This window comes from Channa argus, chromosome 2 (genome assembly GCF_033026475.1).
Source record: "Channa argus isolate prfri chromosome 2, Channa argus male v1.0, whole genome shotgun sequence".
Taxonomy (NCBI): domain Eukaryota; kingdom Metazoa; phylum Chordata; class Actinopteri; order Anabantiformes; family Channidae; genus Channa; species Channa argus.
Genome location: NC_090198.1, coordinates 3,605,337 through 3,621,558, shown reverse-complemented (window position 1 = coordinate 3,621,558; position 16,222 = coordinate 3,605,337). Strand labels below are relative to the sequence as shown.

Below are 16,222 nucleotides of genomic sequence, written 5' to 3'. Positions count from 1 at the left end.
CACACGCTGTAAAGCAGATTTCTCGTATGTCAGCCACACACGTAGATTGGATATAGGGACTCTTCTGCATTGATGAAATATTCACATTCTCTAAAGCCTTCCATCCAAATGGAACAGGGAAATGTACTGAGAAGTAAAAGTGCTGTCTATGTGTGTATTCGTCAACTTCTGGACATAAAAGGGTTGTTGTGTGAAGGAAAATGATGAAGAGCAGTGATTGCATATTGAGAGCTGTTTCCCGCCCTCTGTGTGGGGGGCTCGGTGATTGTGCTGATCATGAGTGGCAGCATTAATAAGAAGTTCAGCAGCACACACCAGCAGCTGCTTGTGTTCAGCATGAAAAGGGTCTGAGTGCAGGGAGATGCGGAGAAGAGAAACTTGTATTAGGCTTGACTCCATCAAAACTCCAGCTGTCACATTTTCTGTTTCGCTCTGATGTTTCTAATGTTTTACGTTACAGAGACATTCAGCTCAATGCATCCTTGCAGAAAAGATGCTGTGTGTATTTGTGGGTATGTTTACTATCTGTGGCCATAATGCAGCTGCTGAAATCACACATACATGTGATCAGGAATGAGAACAGTCTCTGTCTGGACTCTTTGGAAGCACTAGTAGTTTACATGGTAATTTACACTGTAATTAATAAATTGACTTTGACATTGAAAATTGCTGGAATTCCCCTTTAAAAGAAAGAGAACGAACTGTTACCATTGTTGACATTTTTATTTCAAGCAGTTTGTTTTAGCTTTAAATATCGTTTCCATGATAACAGACATGTAACCGCAATACCTAGTGCACTGTTACTGATGTCCTATCAATGCTATACTTATGAAACACTATCTTAAAATTAGTAAATCAACCATAATTCATTGTTGTAAAAAAAATTAAAGGTGAAAACTTTTTATAGGCAGTGTACACATAACACATAATACATTCTCCTCTTCACTTTCCCTTTACTTTTCAGTTCTTCATCCAAGGCATAATTAAAGTGCTGAAGTACAAATTTCTCTGAGCATGTTTGACTGATAAAAACACTGCAACAATTTTAATCACTGTTGTTGACTAACTTGATGTCGTATAGTCTTGAATTAATTATGTAACGTACCTTGAGATTGAAATGCGAATTGGTGCTATATAAATTAAGTTATATTGAATTAAATCAATGAGACTAATTTAAAGCTTAGTGCATGTTTGCTCCATATGTGCCCAAAAAGATCTAAATTGTTCATAAAAGTCCATGAATTAGCACCAAACGTAAAAGTACAAGTATGGTATGTTATTGCATTAAATTACTGATCATCCTTAATTTTGCTGCTCATAAAGCTGGAACTAATTTGAAGCACTTAATGTGCCATCAGGTGTTTCGAGGAGCCATATAGTGCTTTGTTTTGTGTATACTTTTAACTATTTTGACCATAGGTGTTCATATTAAATAACACCAAAGTTCCCCAAACTGTATGCATATGTAAAAGAAATCAAAAACAAAATCTCTCCATCTGCTCTGTTAAGTCTGTTACAAGAGTTTTCTCCGGCTTTCTCTGAACCAAAATGTTCAAGTTTCACACGTTGACAATCTATTTCTGCACTAATTACACATTAACACCTACAACCTCAGTATACACTCCCCTTCAAAATTACATTTACATTTAGTCATTTAGCAGATGCTTTTATCCAAAGCGACTTACAAGTGAGGTAGAAGGCAGCAAGAATTTAAGTCAAAAGTATTGGAACAGTGAGGCCAATTCCTTTCTTTTTGCTGTAGACTTAAAAACATTTGGGTTTGACATCAAAAGATGAAGATGAGACAAGTTGTAGATACTTTGCGTGTTGCTTTTTATTTTTTGTTCTAATTGTGCGGGAAAATTAAGTTTCAAATCAAAACTTTTTTACCTACTTGCACTGCAGGATTTTTTTGTACCTCAAAGTGTAGCTTGGTACTTCTCACCACTGTTGTAGAGCATAAATGGCGAAGCTAGGTGAAGCCAGGTGAGTGAATGGTATTAGTGGAATACTGCTTCGGCTTTCCATATCCTATTTCTTTAAATGTTATAATATTTACCAGTTTAACTTGAGCAGTAGTGTTTCACCTGTAGTTTAATTTGGTCTAACATGAAAAAATAAAAAAAATCATTTATTCTGACACTCAGCTCCACAGCTGAATAAATTATCACCAAAGTTAACCAGTTATACTTTAGAGAGTAACAAAGTTTTCAATATTTAGCACACCAGTAAGTCCACTCACTAAATCAATTCCCCAAACATTTTACAGTACAATAACTTTATTTTCACCAGGTCAGTAGAACAGATGAATGCTGTTGGGAGATCATGCTCATGTATTATTGTCACCTTCCTACTACAGCCTTGAACCAAGCCACCAAACCTTCAGTTACAATCTCACCATTTTCCATTTCCTCAGTAAAAATATGGCTGCCACCGCATGGTCACAAGATTTGTTCATTATCACTATACTGCACATGTACTACAACAGTGATGTCCAATCTGTCAGTCACCAGACAGCCATTAAAGCAATAACTAGCATTTTACTGATTTAAACCTTGTTAAATTACGGAAAAAAAGAAACAAAAAAGACGGTCCAGGTCTATTTACTGTACTTGGCAACATCTGAAGGAGTAGAGCTTGGAGATTGCAGGTGTTTTTTTCTTTTATTTATGCTCACATTATATTCAACAGGACTGCATTTAGTTGCAAGAAGTGTTAACATTTACACACCATACAAAATGGAGGTAAGAAGAGTACACTAACAGTACTGAGAAATTTGTTGTCATGTTTGGTAAATGTTGTAGCAATGACACTGTAGAGAACAAAATATTTCCACATGTATGAGTTATACACTACTGGGCCATAACATTATGAAGCAAACTATGTTGATCATCTAGTAATAAATATTTGGCCAATGTGAAATCTGGTGTATGTTTGAGGGCTCTTGTAGTTAGTTTGTTGGATGCAAGAGAAATGGGCAGGTGAGAGGATTGATGGACTTTGACAAGACAACTGGGTCAGCCTCTCAGAAACAGTAAGGTTCATGGGGTGCTACCATAAGGCAGTAGTGAGATCCAACTGATACTTATCTGACGAGGGAAAAAAAAAATCTGATCCTGTACCAAACAGCAGAAAGGCTGCAGTGGCACAGAAAATGACAATATTGTGGTTGTGTGTCACACAGTGTGTATGGAGCTATGTAGCCTCAGACTGCACATACTGGTAATAATTTTTTGGCTCAGTGGAAATACTCCTCTTCTGCAGCAGGCAGAACCACTGAGACAGTACTGTTACACCTGCACACTTCTGTCATAAAACAAATATATGCTGTGCTGCTGACAAGGAGAAAGCTGTTGCACATGTGATCTCAGTCTGATGAGTGGTATCTAACCAACCAGTACAGTTTCTTCATCTGGAAACTCGTAGTAGGGTACTTCCAGGTTGAGAGGTGCTGGGCCTTTCCTGATGCGGCCGGAGGCATCGTAATGCGACCCGTGGCAAGGGCAGTAGTAACCTCCGAAGTCTCCAGCGTTGGCAATGGGCACACAGCCCAGGTGAGTGCACACACCGAGGACAATGACCCACTTGGGGTTGATGACCCGGTCCTTGTCGTGTTGAGGGTCTCGCAGCTCTGCAAGGTTTACGGCAGATTCTGTGGCGATCTCCTTCTCCGTGCGGTGTCGAACAAACAATGGCTTTCCTCTCCACTTGAAGGTCATGTTCTTGCCTTCAGGGATGTCGCTCAACTTAATTTCAATCTTGGACAGGGCCAGGACATCAGCTGAAGCACTCATGGAGGAAACAAACTGACTGACTGCTGTCTTGGCAGCGTAGACACCCACCACGGTTGTGGCCCCGGTCACCAGGTAGGAGAAGGCTCTTCTGGATTCACTGCTCTCCTGGGAGGACTTGTTGGGGTCAAGCACCTCTGGACGCCTATAGTCAGAGAAGTCTGGTATCCTGATGTCTGTGTGAGCAAATCTGACTCCTGCACAACCTGCAGACAGGAAAGAAGTAGGTTGTGAGTTATACTGCAGAGACCACTTGGAGTGTGCTTTTAAAGTTTACTTTTTACTAGAGCAGCGTGCTATTCTGAAGCTTGCACTTCACAGTAAATGTGAAATGTCTTTGAATTTGCCATTTAACCTTCACTTGTTTCACTTTCACACACATTTGTTGGAAGAAAACCTGTTTTCAGTCTCTCCCTGCTGTTTTATTACTGTTCAATTTGCATTTCGAAGTATCTATCAGGTGCCTCTCTCCCTCTTCCAAAAATGGAGAGAGGAACTGCAATGTCACTGTATTTATCTTGTCTTATAATTTCAATAGGTTACATATTCCAATGAGCCAATAATCAGTGTTGTTGTAATAGGCTAATATAATATAATTGATCACTCAGTAATCATCACTGAGCCAATCTGTGTTATAATGAAGTTTTAGTAAATGTGACATTTCAATTTTTGTAAAACAGGAAGGTAGAGCGGTTGTCCATCAATCTCACAGTTGTTGGATTGATACCTGGCTCAGGTCGCATGTTGAACCGTCCTTGAGCAAGACACTGAACCCCAACTTAGCTGTTTCCGGTAAGCGTTGGCCAGCTGCACAGCAGCTCCCCCATCGGTGTATATGCGTGTGTGATTGTGAATGCGAATGGGTGAATAAGAAGCAGTGTAAAGTGCTTTGAATGCCAATAGTTAGAAAAAGCGCTACACAAGTGAAGACTATTTACCATAAATTTAAGACATCATTGCTTTCAGCAATATAAAAACTATCCTTACATTTTTCAATTTACTAAGCAAAGACAAATTTTGACTTTTGATGGGTGAAAACAAGTCTTCGGAATAGAATGCAAAGAAAGAACTTAGGAGCCTGTATGAGAAAATAAATAAATGGGCCTCTTGTAGGAGAATTCTCATTATATATTGCTATGGTAAAATTTTTTTAATGACTAGAAAAATGACTGCCGCAATGATTCATGCACGCTGTGAAACACTGTAAACTGTCCAGTGACTTTAAGTCTTAGCTTGTCTTCAGGTGTGTCCCCACCACTATTTGGACTAGCAATAATTGCCATATAAAAGATTTATATGGTTTTTAGTGTCATATCCTTCCTTTAAGGTTTGCGTGTTATCGTGCATTTCTTTGCACAATTGTTCATTTATGCATATAAAGTAGTTTGCACATATCTGTTGAACCAGCTGCCCTGCGTATGGCTATTATCACAGTTGATAAACACCTTATACACATTTTACCATAGACTTGTGTTGCACATAAATTGCATCTTGCAATGAATAAAGAGGGAGCAGTAAGTAAATACTGAGTAACGTTAATGCGCTACATTACTGTGCTTAAGCTTTGACAGAATGACAGGGAAACTAAACTTACCGGAACACTGGTCTAAATAGGTTAAAATCTGTCATAATCGGTCGGTCCACACTTTGATGTTCAGACCCAAAGAGTCTCTTGGTCACAAGTCCCAGGCACACACGGAATTAGTTTGAGTGAAGTTATCATTCTTAATGGTGACCTTTAGATGGAGGCCGTTCTTAAGCCGTCTAGGCTAATAGCATGCTAACTAGCAAAGCGGGCCGCTAACATTAGATAAAATTGTTAGTACGAACTAAAGGTAAAGCGTCAGTGACTATTATGACGAGACAGTCTTTTCTTTTTCTTTACGTGGTTTCATTGCACATGTTAAAACAGCATAAGATTTAATCATCTATTAAAGTAATGAAAGGCCAGTAGCCAATGACAGACTTACCATTGATGCTAACTGTGACTGCAGGCCCCGTCTTTGGGCTTTGACCGTTTAGCGACTCTCGGCACAGAAACTGTTTCTTTGGATCCAACAAAATCTTTTCTCCCTTCAGGACAACCCCGGGTACCAGAGATTTTAACGGACTAGCGACGGCAAAGGCTGTAGCCTGCATATAAGGGGATAAAGCCCCCGACCGGGCAGCGAGGGACATCATATCCGCGGCTAAGTACTGCTGATGTGACGACCTTGTGTGCCTGAACCGATTAAACGAGGTGACGTCACAGTACGTGCATACGTCGCAAATTACGTTTCGAAGGAGTAGTTTTGTTTTTTTAACAATCATGCACAGTTTAAAGAACAAAAACAGGTCACCATTGAGAATTTACTTCCACATATACATATGCTTGCAATATATGAACATGTGCTAGAGTAAAGCATGTAAAGATAGAAGAATAAGAAGTAAAAATAAGTAAGGGGAGTTGCTAGAGGATACAGTTCTGTGTCATTTGTAATGCTAAAGTTCAGGCATAGCAAACATCTTCATACCATTGTTCTTATCCATATATTTCAAAGAGGGAGTTAAGTTTTTTTCCAGGTTTTTAAGGTTTTACATTTGTGAAGAAATAACTTATCAGGACATTTGTCAGCAATTCAGATTGATCTTTAGGTAGTGAAATACAAAGTATAATATAATTTTGAATGAAAGGTGGTAGTTCAGGTATTTTAGAAGGACACCAGTCATGCATGTCATCCTGGAAGGTTGATGACAGGTCACAGAAGATAAATAAATGATCCGTTGTTTCGACGTAACATTGCAGAAAATACAGATGTTGTGATCAATGCCGAATCTTTTTCATAGAAGCTCATTTTATGGATAGATATTATTGAGAATTGTCTGTTATGATACATTTTGTTTGATTTTTTATTGTCCGGTTTAGAAAACAATTGATTAATGTTATTCCCATTAGAAACAGCTGGATAAATAATATTGCTGAGATAATAATACAGGAATTCGAGGTGAATTTTTGTATCTGAAAATCTTTGTCAATAGTCAATCGTTATTGAGGCTAGGGCTAGGGAGGTGGGATGAGCTATGAGTATGTTTTGATCCATAAACAACAGTGAACAAGTAATGTCTTTTATAATAGAGTTAAACTGGAATTTTGTACAATTCAGGTTATATTTAATGCAGGAATCTTCATATTTTAAAAGAGAACCATAGTCATCCATCAAATGAGTCACTGTCTAGATGTCTTTTTTCCTTTACTCATCAATATATATTGATTTTCTTCTATGTAAAATATATCTATTGTTTCATATTGGTGATCTGTGTGGTGTGAATTTATGACTGTATGACATTTTCCAAAATAAAAGTACCTGCTGGTGGAATAAGAACAGTTTCAGCTGCAATTTGGGAATTTGGAAGTCACACTTTAGAACAAGATCAATACCCCCAAGTTTTTTAAATAAAGCTCTTGGAATGTGAAATCAGATGCTGATGCTATCTTATATAAAGTGCTTAAGAGTTCCAGTAATGCACTTGAATTCTATTGCTTATGATCCTCCATCACTGTTCTGCCTTCTTGATATAGTGTGGACTTTTCTCCAAATTAAATAAAAATGTAACTGACTGATGCCTTACTGGCTTTAGTATAAATGGGTGAAGAGGATGCAGGGTAAATGCAGGGTAAGATGCAGGGTAAATGACACCTTGCCAGACTTTCCATTTTAGTTAAATAGATTGTTTCAAGATTGATATATCTTTTTGTGTCCAAGACTAAAGTTAACTTTAGTCTTGCACTCTTCAATCTTTTTCCATACATTTAAGTTTTGATATAAGCTCAATTGTGGAACGTAAAAATCCGTGTTTTATCATAGAACAACCTCTGGATAGGATAATTGTTGGACCACCGGACATGAGTAAGCCTGCCTCTACACTAATCGTGTTTATTGGTAATAGAGATTCCCAAGTTTTTGATAGATGGTTTAATGGGAACTCTATGTGCCTTAGACAGAGTGCAATATAAATGGTCATCAGTTTCCACTTTCCACTAAGAGTCGCTAAATGGTCAAAATCAAAAGGCGGAGCCTTGGAGAATATATTTCTATATTCTAAAGTTCTGGGAATTTGTTATAGATTTATTTGAAAATTGTAAGGGTCATCTGCAAGTTGACTCCCTATGATTTGGCGGTCAGATACGGTAAGCTTATTCAGATCTGAGTTTTTAAGAAGTATTGCAAGTAGTTCTGCCGCTTGGGTTTTGCTAATTATTTGAGTGAGTAATCATTTATTATTGAATGTTGAAGGTGTGATCGAATATTTTCTAATCATTGTTTAATTGTGACATTAGGTGAAGATTATCTTTAAGTTTACAGTCTTTGCCTGGTGTGGAAATAAGAACAATAGAAACTTGCCTCATAGTCACTGGAAGGTTTTGGTTTTTAATAAATTCTATAAAGACTAAAATTTATTTTATTAAGTGCAAGAAGTGTTTATAAAAAAATTATGTTAGACGATCTGGACCTTGACATCTGTTTAAAATTAAAAACATGGCAACTTTATTAATTACTTCAACAGTCAAATCCGAATCACAGAAATGCCTCATATCATCCTTTATTTGGGGAATGTGAGGAGAGAGTTTCTGAGAGAGTTTCAAATAAGTTTTCTGCCTTGGGTTCAGAGTAAGAGGAGGCGTAAAAAATTTTGTAAAAGGCACTTATTTCTTCGGCCATCGTTTGGGGTTCAGTGTAATCTGTGCCAATAATATTAAGTAAATATATTGGATTTCTTTGTTGTCTTGTCTTTACCAGTCTGCAGAAGTAAGCCGAGTTAGTTTCTTCTTCATATATCTATTTAGCTCTTGATTATATATATGCACCCTTTATTTTCTTAAATAAGGTTAATAATTTAATTTAGTCATTTTCTGAAAGATTGGGTTTACTACAGCAATTACTAATGTTGCGAGTAACACTTTCTTTCCTGTTATGTAATGCTTTTAATTTTTTGCTGACGTTTGCAGATAAGCATCTTATTTTATATTTGATGATTTCCCATTTCTTTTTAAAAGATGAGAAACCACTATCTTTTAGCATTTCTAAAATAATTAGTATTTCTCCTTCACAGAACTTGTCAATGTTTAAGAGGCTGGCGTTGAAGAAACTAATAGGACAGCGATCTGTGAGTAGAGCTGGTGACAGCCTCCTGTAGCTTTTGTCCTGTATTGACCATATTAAATTATAAACATAATCACATTCAATTCAATTCAATTCAATTTAATTCAACTCTATTTATATAGAGCCAATTCACAACAAAGTCATCTCAAGACACTTTACTAAATAAAGTCAAGACTATAAAGATGTATAAAGAGAACCCAACAATTCCCCCTTGAGCAGGCTCTAGAAAACAGTGGAGAGGAAAAACTCCCTTTAAGAGAAAGAAACCTCCAGCAGAACCTGGCTCAAGGTGGGCAGCTATCTGCCTTGACCAGTTGGGGTCAGTGGAAAGTGAAGAGAGAAAAGAAAAAGAGCAACAAAGGCAACAACAAAACATCGGGCAGGTTGGTAGGACCAGTAGCTGCACACTGGAAAACACACAGCTTCAAAGCCTGGGGACACCTGCAAAGAGGGACAGAGAGAGGGAGACAGATAAGGAGAAAGACAACTATGAGAGAAAACACACAGAGTTAATGTCATACAGTAGTGAAAATTGTGGGGTGAGAGGAGAGGAAAGAGTGACAGGAGGAGGGGGGTGCTATAGGCTTAGACTGCTAAGCCTATAGCAGCATAACTATAAGTATAAGCTTTATCATAGAGGAAGGTTTTGAGCCTAGACTTATAAGTAGAGAGGGTGACTGCCTCCCGTATCAGAACTGGGAGCTGGTTCCACAGGAGAGGAGCTTGATAGCTAAAGGCTTTGCCTCCCATTCTACTTTTTTACGCAAGGATGCGGTTACAAATATTTATAACACCAAAACAAGAGAAGTGTACAACATTGAACTGTCTGTGGGATATTACGAGACCGTCATTAAAATAGTGAACGAATTTAATGCCCGTGTTATTGAGTGTTATTGACACTTTATCAATATAGACAGAGTGTGTGTATAAACCTTATCAATAAAGCGTATCACAGGGTGCCGAGAGAGGAGCTGTGGTATTGTATGAGGACGTCTGGAGCGGCAGAGAAGTATGTTAGAGTCGTGCAGGACATGTATGACAGCTGAGACCGTGGTGAGGTGCTGTAGGTGTGATAGAGGAGTTCAAGGTGGAGGTGGGTCTGCATCAAGGATCAGCTCTGAGCCCCTTCTTGTTTGCTCTGGTGATGGACAGACTGACAGGTTAGACAGGAATCTCTGTGGACTATGATGTTTGCAGATGACATTGTGATTTGTAGTGAGAGCAGGCAGCAGGTGGAAGAAAATCTAGAGAGGTGGAGGTTTGCGCTGGAAAACAGAGGAATGAAACATAGCCGCAGTAAGACAGAATACATGTGTGTCAATGAGAGGGACCCAGGTGGAACGGTGAGGTTACAGGGAGCAGAGGTGATACAGGTGCAGGACTTTAAGTACTTAGGGTCAACGGTTCAGAGCAATGGAGAGTGTGGAAAAGAGGTGAAGAGACGAGTGCAGGCAGGTTGGAACGGGTGGAGAAAAGCGTCAGGTGTGTTGTGTGATAAAAGAGTATCAGCAAGAATGAAAGGAAAGGTGTTCAAGACGGTGGTGAGACCAGCGATGTTGTTCGGCTTAGAGAGGTGGTTTGGACATGTTCAGAGGAGAAATTGTGAATATATCGGTAGAAGGATGCTGAGGTTGGAGCTGCCAGGCAGGAGGTCTAGAGGAAGACCAAAGAGGACATTTATGGATGTAGTGAGGGAGGACATGAAGTTAGTTGGTGTGAGAGAAGAGGATGCAGAGGACAGGGTTAGATGGAGGCACATGATCCGCTGTGGTGACTCCTGAAAGGGAACAGAGAGGGGTGTCTTATGAGGACTTTATGGACAAATATGGCTCAAATCTGAATTGTAATGATGTTATGGTTTATAAATCTCTCAACAAAATACGACCTGGTATTTGTCAAAAATATGACTTCACCGGTGTTCAGTGTGTAAAACCTCACATGTGAATGATTGTTTTATAATTGTCATAGTATGTATCTATATCCAGGCTTGTTTACAGCTATGTTGGTTTTATTGATAATGTTGTATTTCTCAATGAGTATACAAAACAAAAACATAATGTGTAAATAAAGATTCTTTATTCATACAATGCATACTTATACATGTCGTTATAACACAATGGCCACAGAATTTAAAATGCATGTATTAGATACAATAAGTAATATCAAAAGCTGTATATAAAAATTATTAGATGAGAAAATAACAAGATGCATCAGAAATAGGTCACAATAAACAAAATGTTGAAAAAAAAAATTAACAAAAAGATACATTATAATACAAATAAATCAACAATATCTACATGAAATTAAAAATTAATCCAAATATTTGATTTCCTTTTACGCCCTGGGGTATGACTTAATTTGGGGTTATGTTTACTCAGAGACATTTTAGAAGGTGTTTGACAATCACCCATTTTAATCCCTGTAATTAGCCGTCTAACCTGAGTGTTTGGGATGGACGGTAACGGCACGTTGAGATGACCTGCAAAAACTTGTCCCAACCCAGAGGTCTTTTGTCATTAGACACACCCTGAGTCTGTTGTAATGCTTTTCATCAGATCGTGTATATGCGACCCCGTCAAAACCTCCCCGTCGACAACAAGCTCCCCCTGATTAGTCCATGAGACAGAGTTTTTAGCGAGGGTGTCTAATGTGTGCTGTGCATGTCTCTTATGTTTAACATCCATGGGTTTTAGAATGTCCTCCAACATCATGTCAGAGGTTGGGCTGGCTCCAGCTTCATAGACCTGCGTGACTTTAGGATGTACACTGTCGCCATTTTCACCATCAGATAGTGTCAAGTTGATCACACCTTTTTCACGATCACCCTGTTTGACCAGTGACAAGAACCGTTGTAAAACACCCGTGTACTTTTTGGCCTTTTCATACAAATCAGTGTCAGGCAGGCTCAAAATATTGGCCATAGCTTTATCTAGCTCATTTTCCACCGACTGTCTGATAGAACCCGTATTTTGATTCTGGTGATGCTGTTTTTGGTGCTATGGGATCAAATAAATTTTCTGGGCATGTTCCATTACTTCAGAGTAATAAACACACTCAGCTACACATAATGAGGCTGGCGATGAATGGAATGGCGGATCCTAAAAGACCTGGTAAGAAGCCTCCACTCTGATTAATTGTTTTTTTCTTTTGTGAAATCCCTGCTTTTTTGTTTGCCAGTAATCTAATACCGGTTTTGTTCCTCTTGAGCACACGGTATTGTTTGTCTCACAGCGGTATGTTCCCCCGTAACACGTTCACGGCAGTTTCACACAGAGCATTTATAAAGTCAGTCCCAGCATTGTTGTTGACAAATAAAGTCTTTCCACAATTTGAAGGGCCGCTCATGACCATGCTAAACGGATGTTCTAACCTGGGATCGAATGTTTCTAGCTGATCAGTAGCCATAAGGGAGGGTTGAAAAATCAGGCAGCACTCTCTGTTTAGCGTGAACAACATGCACGCGACGGGAAAGTGTAGAATTTTTTAGAGTAAAGGCCTTTTTATTCCGAACAATAGTTTCAGATTCAGTAGGCAGGTGATCACCATCTGAAACCCCATTGGCCACGTAGGACTTAACAAGACTCTGCAGTGGCTGGTGTGTGAAGTCAAATGCCTTTTTGGCGTTTAGAGTGACTCGTTTGCATTTCACCTGCATCTTTCCACATTTGGTGACATATGCGTAGCACTTAGGACCTACCGAAACAAACTCTGTGATAAAGTCTTCCTCAGGCAGTCCACACACATCACCATCATTAATCTCATTGGTTAGATCACCCAGGTAAGGACCCAGTGGTGGGATCCGGTCACCGTCTTTAGATGTAAAAACTACGCCATCAGTGTCACAATACAACACCTGCTCCTGCAATTTGTCGATAAGGTCATATAACATGAGTCTCGCGTGTGCCGTAGTCATGGCTCCTATGAAGACATTGACATCATTAGTTTTAGAAGCGCGCTTGTCAGCATGACGCCACTGAACCAATGCCACTTCTTCTGAGATTAAACAAAACTGACGCACATCATAGTGGTCGCTGAACATTAGCTGTGTGAATCGAGAGGGCTCAGACATTAATTCACAATGGGCCATATCACTTCTCATGCTAAACCGACCCCAGAGTGAGTTAAGGAGCAGTTTATTACAGCTTCCAACAGCTTTGTTCACCATGATATTCATCGGGTCTAGTCTTATGGCCTCTTTTTCATAATAATCATCAATGTATTTTTGTCTCCCTGCGTCGTCATTCACATGCCCCTGGTAGCCCGATGCTTCTTGTTTACACTTCAGAAAAGTCTTGACATAGTCCCTAAACAGGGTGTCTGTCTGCTGTGAAAAGTGCAAAACCTCATCAATGCTTATCACTACGTAGCCTTTGAAAGATGCCCAAATGACACCCACACCCCTGACAATTGTCTCTCACTTTCTCCGTGACAACACCTGCTAGTCTGATTCAAAGCATCTGCACAAGTCCTACAAAGCGGAAACATCAGCTTCTTGTGGGCTCTTTAGGGAAGGACCGGGTTGTTCAAGCCACGTGGTGGGAGAACAGTGCATTTCACTAATCCTAAATAATTATCGATGGAATCAAAATCCTTGAGTAATATAGATAATATGCCACTGTGAAAAGCACAAGTTGTTTTCAACAGTAGGTGTGAAGAGAAAACATGTTTTCTTCCCAATTATGTCATCATATGGGATGTTTCCTAACTTTAGACGCACACCTCCGGGTTTATTACGAGCTACGGTAACAACGAATTCCAACTCGTCGTCAGTCAGCGTGGTGTCATTACTTGTCATCACCTGGGCAATATGTTCCAGAAACATGGCTGCATTATACTGATCGCTTGCGCGTAAAACAGATTGAACGTCACTCGCCAGTGAAGGACCTGTCAACACCACATTTAAACAACTATCTGCTGGTGAATTTTGCAACGGTGGAGCGGACACGTGAAATGGCATTAGCCGACGGTTGAAATTTCTTTCTTGGCGATGCCATTTCACTGACTATTAGGGATTATTTATTCAGCAGATATAATCTCCCTCAACTTCTTTTGATATGTTTTTAATCTCTTTCACTAGTGTTTTAATTTATTTCACTCTGCTGGCAAAGCGGTCCAGTCCTAGAGCCTCGAAAGTCCGTGGTTGTGAACGTCGTGTCGACGTGTAGATCATTAAAGTCTATTGTTGGTAATATGTGTTTCTGAAGGGTTCGTGAAGGAAACAACGGTACAGCATCCGCTAGTGTATGGTCTCCCTCATTTCTACTCCTTTTAGCGCTGGGTAGCACACTGCTATGTTGAAGGTTTTCTATTTTTTAAAAAGACAATTATCAGATTACCAACTATCCTACTAGTGACAAAACATTGATAGTCTGATAAAAAGATGGACATTCCCTGCCCAACACCCATCTTGGCATATAACAAGCATATGGGCAGGTTGGATTTGTCTGACCAGCTTATTCAATATTATTCCATACCGCAGAAGATCGAGGTGGTACAGGAACATGTTGCTGCATTTTCTTGACATTGCCACCACAAATGCATAGATCTTGCATTTGGAGATATGCAGGGTCAAGAATGTAAAGCACATAGTCCACAAGGACTTCATGGCTCAGCTCATGTGTGAGCTGTGCCATGTGGACACAACAGGGTTGTCACAGACTAGGAACACTGAGCGTGTCCCTGTACCTCTAGAGAAAAGGCTGCAGTGCAAACAGTGCCATCTTGTGGCAAAAAGAAGCAACACTCCCTGGAAGTTCTGTGATGTTGCACTGTGCTTAGTTTCAAATAGGAACAGCTTTGAACAGAGGCACAAGTAAAGTTTAGAATTGTCAACAAGATAACCAACTTGTGAGTAACATTAAGGTGGTTACTTTCCATTGTATTAACATATGGTGAAGCAAATGATGAAAGAATAATTTCTTTAAATTTGTTTAGAGCTTTTTCACTTAAGCATCTGCTATTGTGGAATTTTTCCCTAACTGCTGTATAGTCCGTTATTGTAAATTCAAATGTTATTAGAATGGTCAGACAGAAGAGAGTTGTGAGGGATTATTGTTAAATTATCCGCTTCAAATCCATACGTAAGGACAAGGTCTAAGTTGTGAGTGAAAACAGTGAGTGTGTTTATTTACATTTTGGGAAAAACCAATTAAATATAATAATGAATTAAACGCAGTGTGAGGCAGTTAAATGGTCTGCACTTATATAGTGCTTTTCTACCTAATGGCAATCAAAGCACTTTACACTGCTTCTTATTTACCCATTCACACTTACAATCACACACACACTCATACACTCATACACCAATGGGGGAGCTGCTGTGCACCTGGCCAACACTCACCGGGAGCAACTAAGTTGAGGTTCAGTGTCTTGCTCAAGGACTTTGACATGTGACCTGAGGAGCCGGGGATTGAACCAACAACTGTGAGATCGGTTGAAAACCGCTCTACCTTCCTGCGCCACAGTCGGCCCTAGTGTCAGCATCTACATAAATGTTAAAGTCACCCACTATAATGACTTTATCTGTACTAAGCACTAAATCAGATAGAAAATCAGAAAATTCAATCAAAAACTCTGAATAAGGGACTGGAGGACGGTACATGATAACAAATAATAGTGGTTTTTGAGTTTTTCAGTTTGGGTGTGAAAAGCTAAGAGTAAGGCTCTCAAATGAGTTATAGCTATGTTTAAGTCTAGGGTTTATTGATAAGCTTGAGTAAAAAATTGCTGCAACTCCTCCACCTCGGCCTGTGTTTCTATAGGAACATAATAATTAATGTGACTTAAGGGGGTTGACTAATTGAGACTGACATTTTCTTTCTGCTGCAACTAAATTTCAGTAAGAGAAAATAAATTGAATTGATGATCATTAAGTAATTTACTCACAGAGATTTATTTAATAATCCACATTTAATAGTTTTGAGGTTTTGTTCTGTTAGAGGAGTAGTCTTAACTTTTATTAGTTTATCATGATTAACTCCTCTTGTGGTCATTTTTGGTTTATGTAATTTAGTTGGTGGGGGAACAGACACAGTCTCTATAGTTTTGTGGGAGTTGTGGGGGGTGATGGTTGTAAGGATACAGCAGAGAGGCTTGTAGGACTGGATCTCTGCATCCTAGGCTCAACTCTGGATTGTCTTTCTTTTGGTTGTCTAATAAAACCAGCCATATTTCTGGATAAGAAAGCTGCACCATCTAAAGTAGGATGGATGCCATCTCTTCCAATCAGCCTAGGTTTTCCCCCAAAACGTTTCCAATTGTCTATGTAGCCCACATCGTTTGCTGGGCACC

The 16,222-nt window shown here is 39.2% G+C and overlaps 1 protein-coding gene across 1 annotated transcript; it reads right to left on the bottom strand.

The window, feature by feature from the left end:
• Nucleotides 1-708: 708 nt before the first annotated feature.
• On the bottom strand, nt 709-6,024 carry uqcrfs1 (ubiquinol-cytochrome c reductase, Rieske iron-sulfur polypeptide 1). Its single transcript, XM_067494921.1, has 2 exons — nt 5,762-6,024; nt 709-3,997 (listed from the first exon to the last, which is right to left on the bottom strand). Exons 1-2 carry the CDS (start codon nt 5,970-5,972, stop codon nt 3,387-3,389), a joined length of 822 nt encoding a protein of 273 aa, XP_067351022.1. The 5' UTR covers nt 5,973-6,024; the 3' UTR covers nt 709-3,386.
• Between the last annotated feature and the right edge of the window lie 10,198 nt (nt 6,025-16,222).

Bases quoted from the DNA above. Each gene is read 5' to 3' on its own strand.
- uqcrfs1 (XM_067494921.1), bottom strand. From the start codon at position 5,972: ATGATGTCCCTCGCTGCCCGGTCGGGGGCTTTATCCCCTTATATGCAG. The intron at 3,998-5,761 runs GTAAGTCTGTCA...TCCTGTCTGCAG, and splicing joins AGTCACAGTTAGCATCAATG to GTTGTGCAGGAGTCAGATTT.